This window comes from Oncorhynchus kisutch, linkage group LG18 (genome assembly GCF_002021735.2).
Source record: "Oncorhynchus kisutch isolate 150728-3 linkage group LG18, Okis_V2, whole genome shotgun sequence".
In the NCBI taxonomy this organism is placed as follows: domain Eukaryota; kingdom Metazoa; phylum Chordata; class Actinopteri; order Salmoniformes; family Salmonidae; genus Oncorhynchus; species Oncorhynchus kisutch.
Genome location: NC_034191.2, coordinates 17,174,666 through 17,195,154, shown reverse-complemented (window position 1 = coordinate 17,195,154; position 20,489 = coordinate 17,174,666). Strand labels below are relative to the sequence as shown.

General features: G+C 44.0%; 1 protein-coding gene across 1 annotated transcript in view; it reads left to right on the top strand.

Annotated features, from left to right (window-relative positions):
• The window catches only part of LOC109909474 (protocadherin Fat 3-like), a 335,512-nt gene extending 330,229 nt beyond the window's left edge, over window positions 1-5,283 (top strand). The window contains 1 exon segment of the mRNA XM_031796332.1: window positions 1,280-5,283. Within this exon segment, the coding sequence (XP_031652192.1) occupies window positions 1,280-1,977 (698 nt within the window). The 3' untranslated portion in view covers window positions 1,978-5,283.
• Window positions 5,284-20,489: the final 15,206 nt, after the last annotated feature.

Genomic DNA, 20,489 nt, shown 5'->3' with positions numbered 1-20,489 from the left:
CTGTGACGTGTGATGTTTGATCCTCCTGTGACGTGTGATGTTTGATCCTCCTGTGACGTGTGATCCTCCTGTGACGTGTGATGTTTGATCCTCCTGTGACGTGTGATGTTTGATCCTCCTGTGACGTGTGATGTTTGATCCTCCTGTGACGTGTGATGTTTGAGCCTCCTGTGACGTGTGATGTTTGAGCCTCATGTGACGTGTGATGTTTGATCCTCCTGTGACGTGTGATGTTTGATCCTCCTGTGACCTGTGATGTTTGATCCTCCTGTGACGTGTGATGTTTGATCCTCCTGTGACGTGTGATGTTTGATCCTCCTGTGACGTGTGATGTTTGATCCTCCTGTGACGTGTGATGTTTGATCCTCCTGTGACGTGTGATGTTTGATCCTCCTGTGACGTGTGATGTTTGATCCTCCTGTGACGTGTGATGTTTGATCCTCCTGTGACGTGTGATGTTTGATCCTCCTGCTGCATTGCATTTGCATCCCACCTCCGAGCCTGTTGTTTTGTTGTTACTGCTTTAAATGAGTTTGTCCTCGCTGACGTTGCTTTGAGATTAGTTTTTTACTTTTTACTGCTTCTCACTTTTGTTTTGTCATTTCCTTTGATGCATGTACTGTCTGTCTGTCTGTCTGTCTGTCTGTGTCTGTCTGTCTGTCTGTCTGTCTGTCTGTCTGTCTGTCTGTCTGTCTGTCTGTCTGTCTGTCTTTCCGTTCTTTGTTATTGTTTTGAGTTTTACAGTTGAATGCTTTGTGAAACATTCTCTGGTTAACATGCAAAAGTATGTCAAGCTGTGATGTGTTTGTTTACGTTGAATGATCCCATCGGTCAGTAGCCTCTGATCTTTCACCATGGCTCGGCTGTTCCGAAGTGCCACCCTGTGCCACCCTGACTCCTCCTGAACCCTGACATGCTTTGACCTTTTGATCTGTGACCCCTGTCCTGATGTTCCCAGGCCTCCCTCCTGCATGTTGTGAGATCTTCAAAACACAGCTAACATGTTCACTGTACAGGATGTTCCCCGTGCTGTGGTTGACGTCTAACTGTGTTTTTGTTATCTACAAACATACCCGATGGACCTCTGCAGACAGACTGTAGTTGTCCACTAACATGCCCAATGGACCTCTGCAGACAGACTGTAGTTGTCCACTAACATGCCCGATGGACCTCCGCAGACAGACTGTAGTTGTCCAATAACATGCCAGATGTCCATCAGGCATGTTGGCAGAGATTGAGTCTACTAAATGTAATCTAACTCTGTCCCTCCCTCCTCCAGCATATCACTGGGACACGTCTGACTGGATGCCCAACTCACGGCTGCCCGACATCGAGGAGGTGCCCAGTTACGAGGCCAGCGGCCTGGCAGGCCACGGAGACATGGTTGCCTCAGCCTCCCGCCTGGGGGGCAGCTCTCGCCTGGGGGGCAGCGCCCGGGAACTGGATTCAGACTACTACCTCGGGGGCTACGACATCGACAGTGATTTCCCACCTCCTCATGAGGAAGAGTTCCTGACCCAGGACCAGCTCCCTCCTCCCCTCCCCACTCCCCTGGAGGAGTACCAGGAGCACCCCTACGACACCCTGCCCGCCAACCAGCCCGCCTCCAAGGAGAGCACCCTGAGTGGGAGTGTTAGTGGCAGCACCGGACGCCACAGGTCCCCCCGCCCACACTTCCACCCCAGCCAATACCTGCCCCCACACCAGCTGCCCCTGGGGGAGGCGGGGCAAGGCGGGCCGGGAGGAGAGGAGTTCAGCACTTTTGTGGGTGGGGCGATCATGTCGGGAGGCGGGGACATGGATGATAATGTGTCGCTGAATAGGAGGTTGTCAGTGAACGCATCATCGGCCTCGGACTTGTCGGCCCCCTATGGTTTTGACGACTCAGAGGCGGGCGGTAGTGACTTGGACAGTATGGATGAGCTCCACCGGGGTGGGACACACACCGTAGAGATGCAGCAACAGACTGAGGTCTGACTGGGCCCCACCGTGGGGTCAAGGAGAGTGGCAAGGGGACGGGTGGGCATGAGTGCAGGACAGAGGCTGCTGGAGTAGGAAGTGGACGCTGTGTCGAGCTGTGCAGGTTCCTCTGGACTGAGTAATGAAAGATGGAGGTAGTCACTCAGAGGGGAATGATTGGTGTTTAATGGACACGCTGCTAGATAGTGGCTACGTCATCAAAACAGTACCAACTTAACCCTTCAACCACTGCCATTGCAAACACTAACCTCAAACCACTTCACCCATTGCAGGCTTTATCCTTAAACCACTTTTCTTCATTCCAAGCCACTACACTTATTCATGACCCTTTAGCCACTACCCATGAGCTAATACCAAGCCGCATGCAATGGAAAGCAATGTGTTTTGACACATTAGTACCTACAGCTGGCCATCATCATAGCCACTACCGCTAGCAGTGGCCCGTGTCAAGATCAGATGAGTGTTATCCTCTTCCATAGCGAGGAACAGAGAGCCTACCAGATATGTTGAGTACGTATAAAAACAGGGTGAGAATGTGAAAAAGAAAGATTAAGTTTTTCAAAAAAATACAAACTTTTAAGAGACAAGTGCAGAGAAAATGGATGAGCTAGTGCAGAGAAAATGGATGAGCTAGTGCAGGGAAAATGGATGAGCTAGTGCAGAGAAAATGGATGAGCTAGTGCAGAGAAAATGGATGAGCTAGTGCAGAGACAATGGATGAGCTAGTGCAGAGAAAATGGATGAGCTAGTGCAGAGAAAATGGATGAGCTAGTGCAGAGAAAATGGATGAGCTAGTGCAGAGAAAATGGATGAGCTAGTGCAGAGAAAATGGATGAGCTAGTGCAGAGAAAATGGATGAGCTAGTGCAGAGAAAATGGATGAGCTAGTGCAGAGAAAATGGTTGAGCTAGTGCAGAGAAAATGGATGAGCTAGTGCAGAGAAAATGGATGAGCTAGTGCAGAGAAAATGGATGAGCTAGTGCAGAGAAAATGGATGAGCTAGTGCAGAGAAAATGGATGAGCTAGTGCAGAGAAAATGGATGAGCTAGTGCAGAGAAAATGGATGAGCTAGTGCAGAGAAAATGGATGAGCTACTGCAGAGAAAATGGATGAGCTAGTGCAGAGAAAATGGATGAGCTGGTGAATCAAGAAAAGATGACGAAGGTTTGGTAAAAAGAAAAGAAGACAATATTGTATTTGAACGGTCAGCACTGATATGGCCTCCTCTTTCTGCTCAGACAGATGTGATTGTTTTTAGCTGCACACAGCTTCCCTGTCCCTCCTCTCACTATACCTGCCTACCCACAGAGGCCCAACAAGGACTTCTCCCCAGGATGCATGGTGGGGGGGGGGGGGGGGGGGGGGGTACACACAACCCCTCACTGCTCATGCATAGCCTGTACAGAATTTGTGAAAATGAAATGGAAGATTTTTTGTGTGATTATCCATTCTAAGAACGCCATTTGGATTGATGTGAAATATGTTTATTATTACCCCTAGTCCAAACGTCCACCCCTGAAATCATTCCTGTGACGCCATGAGAGTTTAGCCATCCTTCTGTCCCACCACATGCTAAACTGCTATCCTGCCGATCTTCTTTTCTGCCAAGTAATTTTGCTTGAATGATGTTGTTATATGATTATTGTTTTGCACTAGTATCTTTAGATGTTTGGTTTTGATGGTTATTACATGAAACGTGCTATATTATTGAAATCCTCCAAATGACATTATCATGATATGTCATTCTGGCCCAGTTAAATTAGCATAATAAGCAATGAGGAATTTTTATGTTAGTCATTTTCTTTTCACTAAAGTCCCTGATTTTGAAATAGATTTGAAAAAAATGGCAATTCACATAGAGTTTTCTTGATCTATTATATTTCCGAGCATGCAACACAATTTATTTTCTTTCCCTTCCTTGTTCTCCTTCTGTCCCATGTTGTTTTACACTGAGCAGGTTTCATAGAGTCACTCCAGTATTTCCCAAAGCCATAACAGCAATATATTGACTGGTGGATGAGGAGTAGGGCCCGTGCACAATGCAAATGCATTCTGGGAAAATAATATAATAATGTAGCATCCCATCACAACGGCTGTCACAGCGGCCAGGCACCGTTGCACCATGGGTCTTGTCAGTTGCTGTGTTCCCATTTTGGTTATGTCCGCTTAAAAAAATTATATAAACAACGGTCACTAACAATGGCTTATTCTAAACACATCTCTATCGCTCCAGGACAGAAGGACAGATAACAATACAGATGAGTGTCATATTGGACTTGGAGTTCTATTGGACTTGGAGTTCTATTGGACTTGGAGTTGTATTGGACTTGGAGTTCTATTGGACTTGGAGTTGTATTGGACTTGGAGTTCTATTGGACTTGGAGTTGTATTGGACTTGGAGTTCTATTGGACTTGGAGTTGTATTGGACTTGGAGTTGTATTAGACTTGGAGTTGTATTGGACTTGGAGTTGTATTAGACTTGGAGTTGTATTAGACTTGGAGTTCTATTGGACTTTGAGTTCTATTGGACTTTGAGTTCTATTGGACTTTGAGTTCTATTGGACTTTGAGTTCTATTGTAAAATAATATACCTGATCCAGTCGGGCAAGATTTTTTTGTAAAAGATGTAAGTTTGTGTTAAAATCTTTGTACAGTGTACATAGATTGCTGGGTTGTTAAAATGCTGATTTTGTAGATATTGAATTGCAATCCTGACCACCTTCCTTTGAGTTTCTTGTTTTTATTCGATATGAATGTGGACAATAAGAGACCATGATAAATCAGTAATTTAACCTAATTTCTCCTCCTCTGTTGGCCTTTCGCCTAAAGTATTATTTTATTTCATTAACCTTTGCTTTAAAACATAAAAAGCCTTTCAATAGACTAGTTAGAACTTGCACGGTATTAAATGCACTAAACCTGCTTTAAATTACATCCCGGGGTTTTTTCTTTTTTGTTTCAAATCCTCTGGTTTCTGTTTCTTTTCAATGATTTTAGGTAGTATTGAAATATGTCTAATCTAACTGCAGCAATTGACTACAGAATTAGTTCTTTTTTAACTGCTTTTTTGTTTTTTAAATCAATGCTGAAAATAAAAAAGGTTATTGATCAAACAAAGACTAATATCATCTTTAATGCAATGGAAAAGGTTTGTCTATGATGTCACAGAATGGACTAAACTTGATTAACTGTAAAAGGTTTGCAAAGTAACTTGTTTGCAAGGTAAACAGGTATGATTGCAGAATTACATGCAAGCGTCACTTATTGCCCTAAAGCCCTTAAACTCAACTGTGGACCTCGAAACCAGTTCCACTGCATTTTTTAAATTTACCCCCTCTAATCAGGGACTGATTTAGAACAGAAAACCAGCAGGCTCCGGACCTCGTAGGGTAAGAGTTGGGTACCCCTGCTCTAAAGCAGTGTTTCCCAACTCCGGTCCTCCAGTAGCTTCAAAAGGAGGGTGGTGCTTGGGAATCATTGTTCTTCCTCTGTCAAACATGGTTACCTGCAAGGAAACACGTGCCGTCATCATTGCTTTGCACAAAAAGGGCTTCACAGGCAAGGATATTGCTGCCAGTAAGATTGCACCTAAATCAACCATTTATCGGATCATCAAGAACTTCAAGGAGAGTGGTTCAATTGTTGTGAAGAAGGCTTCAGGGCGCCCAAGAAAGTCCAGCATGCGCCAGGACCGTCTCCTAAAGTTGATTCAGCTGCGGGATCGGGGCACCACCAGTACAGAGCTTGCTCAGGAATGGCAGCAGGCAGGTGTGAGTACATCTGTACGCAAAGTGAAGCGAAGACTTTTGGAGGATGGCCTGGTGTTAAGAAGGACAGCAAAGAAGCCACTTGTCTCCAGGAAAAACATCAGGGACAGACTGATATTCTGCAAAAGGTACAGGGATTGGACTGCTGAGGACTGGGGTAAAGTCATTTTCTCTGATGAATCCCCTTTCCGATTGTTTGGGGCATCCAGAAAAAAGCTTGTCTGGAGAAGACAAGGTGAGCGCTACCATCAGTCCTGTGTCATGCCAACAGTAAAGCATCCTGAGAACATTCATGTGTGGGGTTGCTTCTCAGCCAAGGGAGTGGGCTCACTCACAATTTTGCCTAAGAACACATCCATGAATAAAGAATGGTACCAACACATCCTTCGAAAGCAACTTCTCCCAACCATCCAGGAACAGTTTGGTGACGAACAATGACTTTTCCAGCATGATGGAGCACCTTGCCATAAGGCAAAAGTGATAACTAAGTGGCTCGGGGAACAAATGATCGATATTTTGGGTCCATGGCCAGGAAACTCCCCAGACCTTAATCCCATTAAGAACTTGTGGTCAATCCTCAAGAGGCGGGTGGACAAACAAAACTCCTCAAATTCTGACAAACTCCAAGCATTGATTATGCAAGAATGGGCTGCCATCAGTCAGGATGTGGCCCAGAAGTTAATTGACAGCATGCCAGAGCAGATTGCAGAGGTCTTGAACAAGAAGGGTCAACACTGCAAATATTGACTATTTGTATCAACTTTATGTATTTGTAAATAAAAGCCTTTGACACTTATGAAATGCTTGTAATTATACTTCAGTATTCCATAGTAACATCTGACAAAAATATCTAAAGACACTTGTCGAATAACGAAGTGTCTCCAGTGCGCTATTCTAACCCGGTGCGCTCTATTAGCCCTGTTCCTGCTCCTCGCACTCGCCCTGAGGTGCGTTTCCCCAGCCCGGTACCACCAGTGCCAGCACCACGCACCAGGCCTACAGTGCGCCTCGGCAGTCCAGAGCGTCCGGCGATAGTACCCAGTCCAGAGCGTCCGGCGATAGTACCCAGTCCAGAGCGTCCGGCGACAGGCCACAGTCCGGATCCTCCAACGACGGGCCACAGTCCGGAACCTCCAGCGACGGGCCACAGTCCGGAGCCTCCAGCGACGATCCCCAGTCCGGGGCCTCCAGTGACGGGCCACAGTCCGGGGCCTCCATCGACGATCCCCAGTCCGGGGCCTCCAGCGACGATCCCCATTCCGGGGCCTCCAGCAACAGACCCCAGTCCGGGGCCTCCAACGATGATCCCCAGCCCGGAGCCTCCAGCGATGATCCACGCAGCAACGGTCCCCAGCCCGGGGTTTCCCGCGACAGTCCCCAGCCCGGGGTCTCCAGCGATGATCCCCAGCCCGGGATTTCCGCCGATGATCCGCAGTCCAGAGCCTCAGGCGATGATCCACGGGTCAGTGCTACAAAGGCGGAGGGGTATAAAGAAGGGGGGCGGCGACCAGACCCAGAGCCGCCACCGACGTTAGATGCCCACCCAGACCCTCCCATATAAGGCTAGGTGTCCGTCCGGCCGGGGGGTACTTAGTTATCTTTGTTTTCTTTAGTATTTTGGTTAGGTCAGGGTGTGATGAGAGTGGTTTGTTAGTTTTTTAATTGTCTATGGGGTTTTGTATGTCTAGGGGTTTTTGTATGTCTAGGTGTTTATATGTCTATTGTTGCCTGAATTGGTTCTCAATCAGAGGCAGCTGTTTATCATTGTCTCTGATTGGGGACCATATTTAGGTATCCATATTCCTTGGGTTTTTGTGGGTTCTTATTCTATGTTAAGTTGCCTGTTCTGCACTTCTCATATTAGCTTCATGGTTCATTTTGATGTTTTGTTAAGTTTGTTCAGTGTTCTTTCTTTAATTAAAGAAGTATGTACACTTACCACGCTGCTCCTTGGTCTCCTCTTTATGACGACCGTGATAACTATATTGATTACTATAAGTTGTGGGACACTAGAATTGCTTAACTTGGCTTAACTTGCATATAACAACAGATGTACTTCCTCGGGTTAGAAGGAAAAGGCTAAGTCCAGGAGATCCATGCAAACTGTCAATTATTTAGGCATAGCGTTGTATAGCAAGCATGTGGTCTTTTGGCACTTACTCACACTGTTGTACACAACACAAGAACAAAAGTTGAGCTGCTGACAGATGCAGGCTTGCATCAGGTGGAATGGTGCGCTTATAACTCAAGTCTGTGAAACCAGGAGAGGGAGCGCAAGGCCGTGTGTAGAAGATTGTCAATCAACGATTGGGCTTTTCCACAGTTGTAGAATACAAAAAAAACACTTGTTTTTGAAACTATAGTAATACTAAAGTATTTAACATATCCCAGTCATTCCCATTTCCCATATCCAAGTTTGTGCCTCCCATGAGTGAGAAACCTACATGCCAAGTATAGACTGTTCCCTACAGGTTATAGAAAAGACTCCAGAATTACCTACCTACAAGTTATGGAAATTGTGCTTTTTTAATATTTGTCCAGAGGTTTCCTCAAGGAGAAAGCCCCCACTTCTATGCTGAAGATAATAAAACAAAAACAGTACGGTAATGTCCGCAAAAACATTACAGTAATTACTATTGTATACACTATAGCTTTTTTAAACTATAGTAATACTACAGTATTTATACTACTGTATTGATCAACTGTAAATACTACAGTATTCTACAGTCATATCCGTAAAAACAATAAAGTAAATACTACAGTAAAGTCCTCAAACACTACAGTGAATACTTTATTATATAAACATGGTAATGCTACAGTATTTATGTCATAGTGTACTACAGTATTTATGTCATAGTGTACTACAGTATTTATGTCATAGTGTACTACAGTATTTATGTCATAGTGTACTACAGTATTTATGTCATAGTGTACTACAGTATTTATGTCATAGTGTACTACAGTATTTATGTCATAGTGTACTACAGTATTTATGTCATAGTGTACTACAGTATTTATGTCATAGTGTACTACAGTATTTATGTCATAGTGTACTACAGTATTTATGTCATAGTGTACTACAGTATTTATGTCATAGTGTACTACAGTATTTATGTCATAGTGTACTACAGTATTTATGTCATAGTGTACTACAGTATTTATGTCATAGTGTACTACAGTATTTATGTCATAGTGTACTACAGTATTTATGTCATAGTGTACTACAGTATTTATGTCATAGTGTACTACAGTATTTATGTCATAGTGTACTACAGTATTTATGTCATAGTGTACTACAGTATTTATGTCATAGTGTACTACAGTATTTATGTCATAGTGTACTACAGTATTTATGTCATAGTGTACTACAGTATTTATGTCATAGTGTACTACAGTATTTATGTCATAGTGTACTACAGTATTTATGTCATAGTGTACTACAGTATTTATGTCATAGTGTACTACAGTATTTATGTCATAGTGTACTACAGTATTTATGTCATAGTGTACTACAGTATTTATGTCATAGTGTACTACAGTATTTATGTCATAGTGTACTACAGTATTTATGTCATAGTGTACTACAGTATTTATGTCATAGTGTACTACAGTATTTATGTCATAGTGTACTACAGTATTTATGTCATAGTGTACTACAGTATTTATGTCATAGTGTACTACAGTATTTATGTCATAGTGTACTACAGTATTTATGTCATAGTGTACTACAGTATTTATGTCATAGTGTACTACAGTATTTATGTCATAGTGTACTACAGTATTTATGTCATAGTGTACTACAGTATTTATGTCATAGTGTACTACAGTATTTATGTCATAGTGTACTACAGTATTTATGTCATAGTGTACTACAGTATTTATGTCATAGTGTACTACAGTATTTATGTCATAGTGTACTACAGTATTTATGTCATAGTGTACTACAGTATTTATGTCATAGTGTACTACAGTATTTATGTCATAGTGTACTACAGTATTTATGTCATAGTGTACTACAGTATTTATGTCATAGTGTACTACAGTATTTATGTCACAGTGTACTACAGTATTTATGTCATAGTGTACTACAGTATTTTTGCATGTGGGAATGTCACATTGCCTTGCTTTAGTACAGAATGACAGCTTGGATCACTATGCTTTGTAAGTGTGAGGGAAATATGGGGCGTACAGTTTTGCATTACGATGTCACTCCATACCTCCCAACAACAGGTGTGTGTGTGTGTGTGTGTGTGTGTGTGTGTGTGTGTGTGTGTGTGTGTGTGTTTAATAATAATACATTGATGCAGTGGAAACCAGATAGGCCTGTTGTTTTCCCATTCTCAGATTAAAAGCTTAGAGTCACTAGAGACCTTTTCCCTCTGTCCCTCTCTCTCAAATGTTTTCTGTTTGCGTCTGTCCCTCTCTCTCTCTCTCTCAAATGTGTTCTGTTTGTGTCTCTCCCCCTCTCTCTCTCTCTCAAATGTTTTCTGTCTGTATGTCTGTTCCCCTCTCAATTTGTTTCTGTCTATCTCAACTGTTCTCTGTCCTCGTCTCTCTCTCTTTCCTTAGGTTATTTAGCTTTGTCATGCTAATTTATTTGACATTTCTCTTTTGCAAGGCTGCAATCAGTTTTAGAATGAGTTCCAAAGTGTACATCTAGGTATACAGTGTTGCAGGTACACAGGGAAATAAGCAAGAGGAAATGTACTTGATTATGGACTTCCTATCTAAAATCTCAATGCCCTGTCTTTGACCTTCAACCTTTGACATCTAAGCTGAGCTCAGCTGAGGCACTGCATCTCAGTGTAAGAGGCGTCACTACAGTCCTTGGTTCAAATCCAAGTTGGGAGTTCCATAGGGTGGCGCACAATTGGCCCAGGTTTGGCAGGGTAGGCCGTCATTGTAAAAAAATATTTGTTCTTAACTGACTTGCCTAGTTAAATCAAAATTGGTGAATCAAAATTCCTTTAATTCACTCAGAAACTATTCCACTTTCTTCACTGTCAAATCAGAGGTGAAATACTAACTATGGTGAAAAACTGACTGAGGAGGAGAACTGAATGAGACGGAGGACTGACTGATGTGGAGGACTGACTGAGGCAAAAGACTGACTTGAGGTGGAGAAGTGACTGAGGTGAAGGACTGATTGAGGTGGAGGATTGATTGAGATGGAGGACTGACTGAGGTGGAGGACTGACTGAGGTGGAGGACTGACTGAGTTGGAGGACTGACTGAGGTCGAGGACTGACTGAGTTGGAGGACTGACTGAGGTGGAGGACTGACTGAGGTGGACGACTGACTGAGGTGGACGACTGACTGAGTTGGAGGACTGACTGAGGTGGAGGACTGATTGAGGTGGAGGACTGACTGAGGTGGAGGAGTGATTGAGGTGGAGGAGTGATTGAGGTGGAGGACTGATTGAGGTGGAGGACTGACTGAGGTGGAGGAGTGATTGAGGTGGAGGACTGATTGAGGTGGAGGACTGACTGAGGTGGAGGACTGACTGAGGTGGAGGACTGACTGAGGTGGAGGACTGACTGAGGTGGAGGACTGACTGAGTTGGAGGACTGACTGAGGTGGAGGACTGATTGAGGTGGAGGACTGACTGAGGTGGAGGACTGACTGAGTTGGAGGACTGATTGAGGTGGAGGACTGACTGAGGTGGAGGACTGACTGAGGTGGAGGAGTGATTGAGGTGGAGGACTGACTGAGTTGGAGGACTGATTGAGGTGGAGGACTGACTGAGGTGGAGGACTGACTGAGGTGGAGGAGTGATTGAGTTGGAGGACTGATTGAGGTGGAGGACTGACTGAGTTGGAGGACTGACTGAGGTGGAGGACTGACTGAGGTGGAGGAGTGATTGAGGTGGAGGACTGACTGAGGTGGAGGAGTGATTGAGGTGGAGGACTGACTGAGGTGGAGGAGTGATTGAGGTGGAGGACTGACTGAGGTGGAGGACTGATTGAGGTGGAGGACTGACTGAGGTGGAGGACTGACTGAGGTGGAGGACTGACTGAGGTGGAGGAGTGATTGAGGTGGAGGACTGACTGAGGTGGAGGACTGATTGAGGTGGAGGACTGACTGAGGTGGAGGAGTGATTGAGGTGGAGGACTGACTGAGGTGGAGGAGTGATTGAGGTGGAGGACTGACTGAGGTGGAGGACTGATTGAGGTGGAGGACTGACTGAGGTGGAGGACTGACTGAGGTGGAGGAGTGATTGAGGTGGAGGACTGATTGAGGTGGAGGACTGATTGAGGTGGAGGACTGACTGAGGTGGAGGACTGACTGAGGTGGAGGAGTGATTGACTCCCTCTGGGTTGTCATTGGGTTTCTTCTCAGCTTCAGTCTTCTGTGTTTGATTTTTTTGTGCTTTGTAAGTCGATGATCTGATGATATTGACTGACAACTCATATGACAGCATTTTTAAGTTCTGTTGTCTCAGACCTGGTTTGTGTGTGTGTGTTCCTTCCTCTCTCTGTCAAGGTCTGGCAGTGGGTTACTCTGGCTGGTTATGTTTAGAGTTTTAGATTCACATGATGCATGCTGTTTAAACAGCTTGCTGAGTGCTTTGGTGGGTCTGACAATGTCAATAATTTCTACAGTAACTCAGTGTGTGTAAGTGCGTGCCTGCGTGTGTGTGTGTGTGTTCCGTCATTTCTCTGCTAAGGTCCAGCGGTAGGTTACTCTGGCTTATGTTTAGAGTTTTAGATTTACACGGCACATGTTGTTTAAACAGCTTGATAAGTGCTTTGGTGGGTCTGACAATGTCAATAATTTATAGAGTAACTTACACACATCACTTTTCTAATCTGAAACTGAACTATACCCTTTACTCTGATATGCTTTTGAGTGCTATGAAGTGGATGGTTATCCATCTGTTTCAGCCTTTGTTTGCAGAATCAGCAACGGAGTGGGTTATTATTGAAGAAAATTATACAACTGCGGGACACAACAAATGTGATTTGATGTAGTCTGACAACGCCTTTAAGATGTATGTATTGTATCCATCCCCCTGGGAATTAAAACTAAACTGCATTAGGAAAGGATGAGTGAGTACAGATGTAGGTTCATAATTTGAGCCAGTTTGCTACAGCAGGAAAATAATCCTGCAGCAACAGGAAATGTGATTTATGTGGATTATAATTAGTGGAAATGTTTGTTGGGTTTGATACATTTTTTGTAAGGGAACTTGAAGTCGGAAATGTCAAAATTGGAAATTACAAACTTCAGAAGTATTTTTACACCTCAAATACATTAAACGTTTTTAATATCCTGAATGTTCTCCTGCAACAGGGTGATTAAATTAAGATCCTACATCTGTACATCCCTATTTCCCAGCTCCAGGCATGGGATCCGTGGGGGAATGCCGCCCCTTACCATTTTAATCACATGCACATATTTCTGCTTGTAAATAAAACATGCACTCATAGTGATGTAATTAGAATGATTTATGGAGAAGAGACATTGAATAATTTAGTAGCATCATTACACAGATTATATTTATAAACTCAATTTGTTACATTCACCTAGATTCATAATTATATATATTATTTTTTAATGAACTAGGCAAGTCAATAAGGACAAATTCTTATTTACAATGATGGCCTACCCCAGCCAAACCCTAACCTGGACAACACTGGGCCAATTGTGCACCGCCTTATGGGATTCCCAATCACAGCTGGTTTGGGATACAGCCTGGAATTGAACCACGGTCTGTAGTGACACCTCTAGCACTGAGATGCCATGCCTTAGACCGCTGCACCACTCGGGAGCCCAAAAAAAGAGAGTTTGTCCACCTCTCTCCTTAGAAACACAGATGAATTATATTCATATATATTATATTAAACATATGGGTTCGAGTTCTCTGTGTGTAAAGCCTGCGATGGCACGTGTTGCACACATTATATCTCTATAGAGTACAGTTAGAGGGCAATGCTGCTGCTCACAGCCAACTTAGATGATCCCTACTAGGGTTGTTTGACTCTGGTTATCAAGGGCCACAGAGTACACATTTTCACTTGTTTAATGTGCATTGCGGTAAGGTGCTTTTCGCTTTGTCACGAACCGGCTCAAAGCCCGTAACAAAAGGGAGACTACGTGGAGATAAGGAGTAACAAAATATATATTTATTAACTAAAGCAACTAAGGAAAATATACAATGGTGTGTGTAATCAGTAGTGTAAGTGAGTGTTTTGCATGCAAGAATGTGATAATGCAGGGTTTTGAAAGGTGCTAAGGCAAACAACCAAAAACCACCAAGACACACAACAAAAACTATCAAAGTGTCTGCATGGAGAGAGTCTCCACCATGAATGGGGAAGTGGTGTATTTATCCTGGGAGACACCGGGCCCAGGTGTTTCCCATGTAGCTGACGACCCTCCCAACTCCACCCACCGACATCCTAATAAGGAAACAACAAAGAGAATACGGCAGAGTGAGAGGGTCGTCACATTCCCCCCCATAAAACCACCACCCTCTGAGTTCCAAATTGACACAGCTTCTGCGCCACAAATTGATGAGGGGTTACGTGTTCACCCTTACAATTTTCCCAGCCAACCTCCTCCACAGATCTCAGCAACCTTCGCACAAGAAGCAACATTTAAGAGGAAAGAAGAAAACAAGACCAGGAGGGAGCAGACAGGACAGAGAGAACATGACATTACAAAACATTGGTCAGTCATGTAAACATTTAGGAACAAGGCGTACGAGAGAGCGCATCAGCAATCACTTTTTCAGTCACCCGAGATGGAATGATTGTAAAAATAAACACCATCTCATTATCCTCTGGTTTGGACACATCATGGACCTCAATTAAAGTGAGGGGGGTTATGGTCGGTGTAGACCACAATGGGCACTACCCTCGACCCGACATACACTTCGAAGTGTTGTAGCGACCAAATGAGTGCTAGCGCTTCCTTTTTGGAAAAGAAACTAACAGGCCCCTCAATCCCAGACACATCTGCTTGCAGCAAAACTGCACCTGCCCCCACATGACTAGCATCCACCAGCAAGGTAAATGACAAATCCGCCGAGGAGTAGCCAGCACCGGAGTTGAGGTAAGCAACCTCTTTGCATCTTCAAAAGCGTATTGAAAACGAGTAGACCAAATGTAAACAGCCTTAGCTTTCAGCATATCTGTCAAGGGAGCGACCACAGTAGAGAAGTTATTACAAAAACTACGGTAATAACCAATCATGCCCAAGAAACGCATCAGTTCCTTTTTAGTAGTTGGTGGTGGAAAAGCATCAATAGCCCCCACTTTAGCCCGAACAGGACGCACTTCACCCTGCCCAACCTCTTTTCCAAGGTATGTAACGGTCGCCTGAGCAAACTCACATTTAGCCAGATTGATTGTGAGGCGACCCGCAGCCAGACGTTCGAACAAGGCTTGAATACGGGACAGATGTTCTTCCCAAGTATCTGCATATATCACTACATCGTCCAAATAAACAGCGCACCCGGTCAGACCGGTGACAACCCTGTTCATAAGTCGAGGAAAAGTGGCAGGCGCATTACGCAGACCGAAACTCATAACCGAATACGAGTACAGACCAAAGGGTGTAGTAAAGGCAGAGATTTCACGTGCCCTAGTCGTCAGTGGCACCTGTGTCGTGGAAATGTCCTCTATTTACCAAATCATGAGAGCAAACCACACACAAGTCAGAGTTAGTTATCAAAGTCCATCTTTAATTATATGAGCTCTATCTCAACCCTGTGACTCTCAGATCAATTCAGTGTCTATCAATGAATTCTTTGAGAGTCCCTTACACATTGCAGCTGAGATCCTTTAATAGCAAAAGACACACATATCCAGACAGCATAGGCATAATTTATCGTTCAGCTTTGTCTACTAAACTATGTTCTTTTCTCAAACTCAGAACCATAAACCAATCCTCCATATCAACAGGCATATATCAAATCCATCCTATCTTGACAAGATCACAGAGACACCCTGACTGGCACACAGACATTGTGGAGCCAAGAGATACACGCTTGACCTCTCCCCTCTCTCCGGCCCAAGCAACTTAGTCTTGACATAGAACAGATACTGCAACCCCGCCACAGTATTATACAAAAATAACATTCTGATAAGTAGTAACTTAAACATATGATGAATATAAAACATCTTACCTATGTTACCAACCAATTCTGATTATTCCCCAACACCTGCCAATATCCTTTTAACAGGTCAAATTTGCTCACAAACTTAGCTGCACCGACTTGATCAACACAGTCCTCCATCCGAGGAAGAGGAAATGAATCTGGCTTTGTGACACTGTTTACCTTACGTACAAAATCGTTTTGTTCCATCCGGTTTACTGACCAAGATACAGGGAGAAGCCCAACTGGAGAAAGAAGGCTCTGCTATCTTACTCTCCAGCATGTACTTGACCTCAGCATCCAGACAACGTAGTTTCTCTGAAGAAACTCTATAGAACCGCTGACGAATGGGGTCAGCATCTCCAATGTCAATATCATGCTCTATTAAGTTTGTACGTGTAGGTGTATCAGAAAACAAACCTGGAAATCTCTGAATCAGACCAACCATCTCTTTCCACCCATCAACAGGTAGGTGAGTGAGAAGACTGTCTAAAATATCCAGTGTTTCTGAATTTTTCAATCTACCCTACAATATACAATCGTCAGGACCAGGAACATCTTCCTCCTCATGCACAGATCTAGCACGACAAGAACCCAAGGAAACAACGGTATCAGCCAAAAGAACGGGTTTTACCGTCCTCTGTAGAATACCATCCTTCAGTCTCAGAGGAACGTGCATAATAGGGTTTTAACAGATTTACATGGCACAGCTGGTGTGCTTTCCTCCGTTCTGGAGTGGCAACTAGATCAATTTGCTCAGTGTACTGGCGCACCACTGTATATGGACCTTGAAACTTGGCTTGAAAAGGAGAACCAACAATTGGCAGCAGAGCAAGAACCTGGTCACCCGGACTAAAGTGACGAGGCTCAGTTCGGCGATCAAATATGCCCTTCATCCTCTCCTGTGAAGATGATAACTTCTCTTTAGCCATTTCACCAGCGGCATACAGCCGTCGCCGGAAATCACACATACGATAACAGGGACTGAGGAGGCTCGGGAGACTTCCAGTCATCCTGGAGAACAGATAAAAGTCAAGATAATTTGGACTGAAACCCGTGCTCTCCTGTGAAACCTCCCTAGCGGCTAACAGTAACCAAGGCAACCCCTGCTCCCAATCCTTATCCATCTCAGCACAATAAGCTCTCAACAAAGACTTAAGTGTTTGATGGAAACGTTCCAGTACTCCTCGACTTTGCGCGTGATAGGCGCTAGACAAATTGTGTTTAATATGGAGCTGTTGAAGAACCTGACTAAACAGATTAGAGGTGAAATTAGATCCTTGATCACTCTGAATGACCTTAGGGATTCTAAACAATGAGAGAAACTGAGTCAAAGCTTTTAACACAGATTTAGTCGTGATAGATCGGAGAGGATAGGCAGCTGGAAACCTAGTGGTCTGACACATCACAGTGAACAGGTAACTGCTACCATTTTTAGAACGAGGCAGAGGATCCACACAGTCAATAATCAGATACTCAAAAGGTTGGCTGAGTACAGGAATAGGAAACAATGGTACCGGTTTAATAGCTTGATTAGGCTTACCAGTTAATTGACAGGTGTGACAAGTTTTGATAAAAATCAGAAACATCCCTCTTTAATCTAGGCCAAAAGAAATGTCTTAATATGCGATTGTAGGTTTTCCTCACCCCCATGTCCAGCAACGTCGCTGTGAGAAGTTTCCAACACCAACTCACAAAGCTTAACTGGTACAACAACCTGACTAATTGCCTCCCCCAGAAAACAACTATCATGAGACACCCACTTTCTCATCATGACATCCTCTTGGAGAAAATAGCCATGGGTGACATCACCCAACTGTTCTACAGGCACAATTTGGTCACGCAAATGGGGTCATGGGGTCATCCCGTTGTGCATTGATTAGATCTGAGTGGGTTACAGATAACAGGGAAAACATTGACATACTTTTGTATTATTATCAGTCGGCGCAGTGACCAGTTCGCCACGGCTCATAGAACGCGTCACTGCACACGCAGAGAACACCTCTGGGAAACTCTGTACACTCATCAGGAATCCCAAAAAATGACGGCTTAGTGGAAACCACCAGAGATGGAAACACGACAGGCCATACACGCTCACCAGCCAAGTTATTCCCAAGGATAACGTCGATACCCTCAATAGGCAACGAAGGACGCACCCCCACAACAACTTCACCCTTCACCAGCCCACAATCCAACATCAGTTTATGCAATGGAACTGACAGAGTGTTCAAACCTATTCCCCTAATTAGAACACTATTCCCTGAATCAGTCTCAGCAGAAAAGGGTAACACAGACTCCAACACAAATGATTCAGAGGCGCCTGTGTCTCTCAGGATCTTCACTGGCACTAGGTCTTTACTTCCTAACATAGACACAAAACCTTCCATAATGAAAGGTAAATAGTCTGGATCAATATGGACTTTCACATTCTCCTGGGCCTGAGGAAATGAGTCATGAGTGAACTGATGTGGGCTTAGATTTAGCGTAAGCACCCTTTGACCTGAGAAGTGGACATTCGTTTTTCCAATGACCTGAACCTTGACAGTAGTGACACTCCTGCCCACAGTCAGCTTTACCATGGGAGTCATTCTTTAGACGTTTATCACTAATCTCAACCTTGTGTTCAGCGACCTTCAACAGCTGTTCTGCCCTTGAACCAAAGTATCTCGGTGAGCGAAGCCCAAATCTATCCGAACGCCCCCACTCTTTCCGAATACGGGGCTCTGCAAAGACACTTTTGTGAGTCAACACATACTCGTCCGCCAAAACCGCAGCGACATTCTTTACTTTCTGTTCGTTAATGTACGTGGTAATACGATCAGGAATTGTGTCCTTAAATTGCGCTAACAAACAGATCACACAGCCCTTGGAAAGTCACAACTGCAGAGGCGGAACACCAGCGATTAAACTGTAAAGATAATTATCGCGCAAACTCAACATGAGTCTGCTTATCATCCCTTTTTAAAGTTCTACATCGTTGGCGGTAAGTTTTTCATAAATTCATAAATCTGTAACACAGCTGTTTTAACTTTATCATAACTGGCACTGTCGTGTACACTAAGAGCTGAATATGCTTCCTGCGCTTTACCAGTCAGCACACACTGCAACATTAAAGTGCGGTCAGAATCAGGCCAACTCCTAGCGTCAGCAACCCGCTCAAACAACGAAAAGAATGTCTCGGGGTCCCTTTCATTAAACTAAGTTCCCAACAATATCAAATGTCTCTGGGGCACGACCAAAAGAGGAACTACCCCTAGGTAAATCTGGGTCACCTTCCCAAAACAAACTCTCCCCTGAGATCTTTCCTTCTCTAACCAACTCTATACGTTCTTGTTGCAACTTGATTTTAGCACGCTCCATATCTTGTTTAAATGCCAATTCCTTTTCATACTTTACACGATCATGCTCTAGCTTCTCACGATCATGCTCTAGCTTCTCACGATCATGCTGCCGATCATGCTCTCTCTTCTCACGATCATGCTCCAGCTGTAACAGAAGCAGTTCTTTCTGCTGTTCAAAAAGAAGGCTACCAGGACTATCCGATGGAATGGCCTTTGTAACGTTATGGGGAGACGACAAATCCTCAGCAGAGGCTGGCCCAGTGGTAACTTAAAGAATACCACTCTCCATCAGATTGGCCTTCAATATCAACCTAATAGAATTCTTTAAACGTTTATCACTAATCTCAACCTTGTGTTCAGCGACCTTCAACAGCTGTTCTTTAGTACCTAAATCTAACAATTCCTCCGATGGAAAGCAAATGAACGCATCTACATAAGACGCCATAGTAACAAAATAATTCTCGCTCTTCCCCTCTGCTGAGCACACCAGACCACGACCCGAGAATTGACAATCACCCTGAGCACCACAGAAGAGAGATGAGATACGGAGCTTCCCCAAAACCTACAATAACTCAACCCTAGTCTTTGTGCGGATTTGCGGTGGGAATTTACGCACACAAGGAAAAACCCTCCAGCATGCTGGCAAATTCCACCAAGCCACGGATGTGTCCCTGAGACAACTGCTCAGTCCACAGACACCACACAAAAACAACATTAACCATGCCCAACATATTCCAAAAAATGAAACATGTCACTAAGCCTATCAGGGGAAAAAGGCTATAGCTCCGGGTAGCAAATTCCACTACCCTACCCAAATCTCCCACCGAGGTACACAGCCGATTACTCACCTCAGACTGACGTCCCAACAGAAAGTAGAACAAGTGTTTCCAGGCTAGGCAGGGCCTAGAAACTAAGCATTATACTCTAACGCAGCACACAAACCAAACAACAAAGGCAACCAATACTGGGCCTATCAAACTCAAACACAATATGCAAACCAAACACGTACCTCCACGGTCTCCCAAACCAATAGTTCAAATATCCCGGATGAGCCCCCACTTGTCACGAACCGGCCCAAAGCCCGTAACAAAAGGGAGACAACGTGGAGATAAGTAGTAACAAAATATATATTTATTAACTAAAGCAACTAAGGAAAATATACAATGGTGTGTGTAATCAGTAGTGTAAGTGAGTGTTTTGCATGCATGAATGTGATAATGCAGGGTTTTGAAAGGTGCTAAGGCAAACAACCAAAAACCACCAAGACACACAACAAAAAACTATCAAAGTGTCTAAATG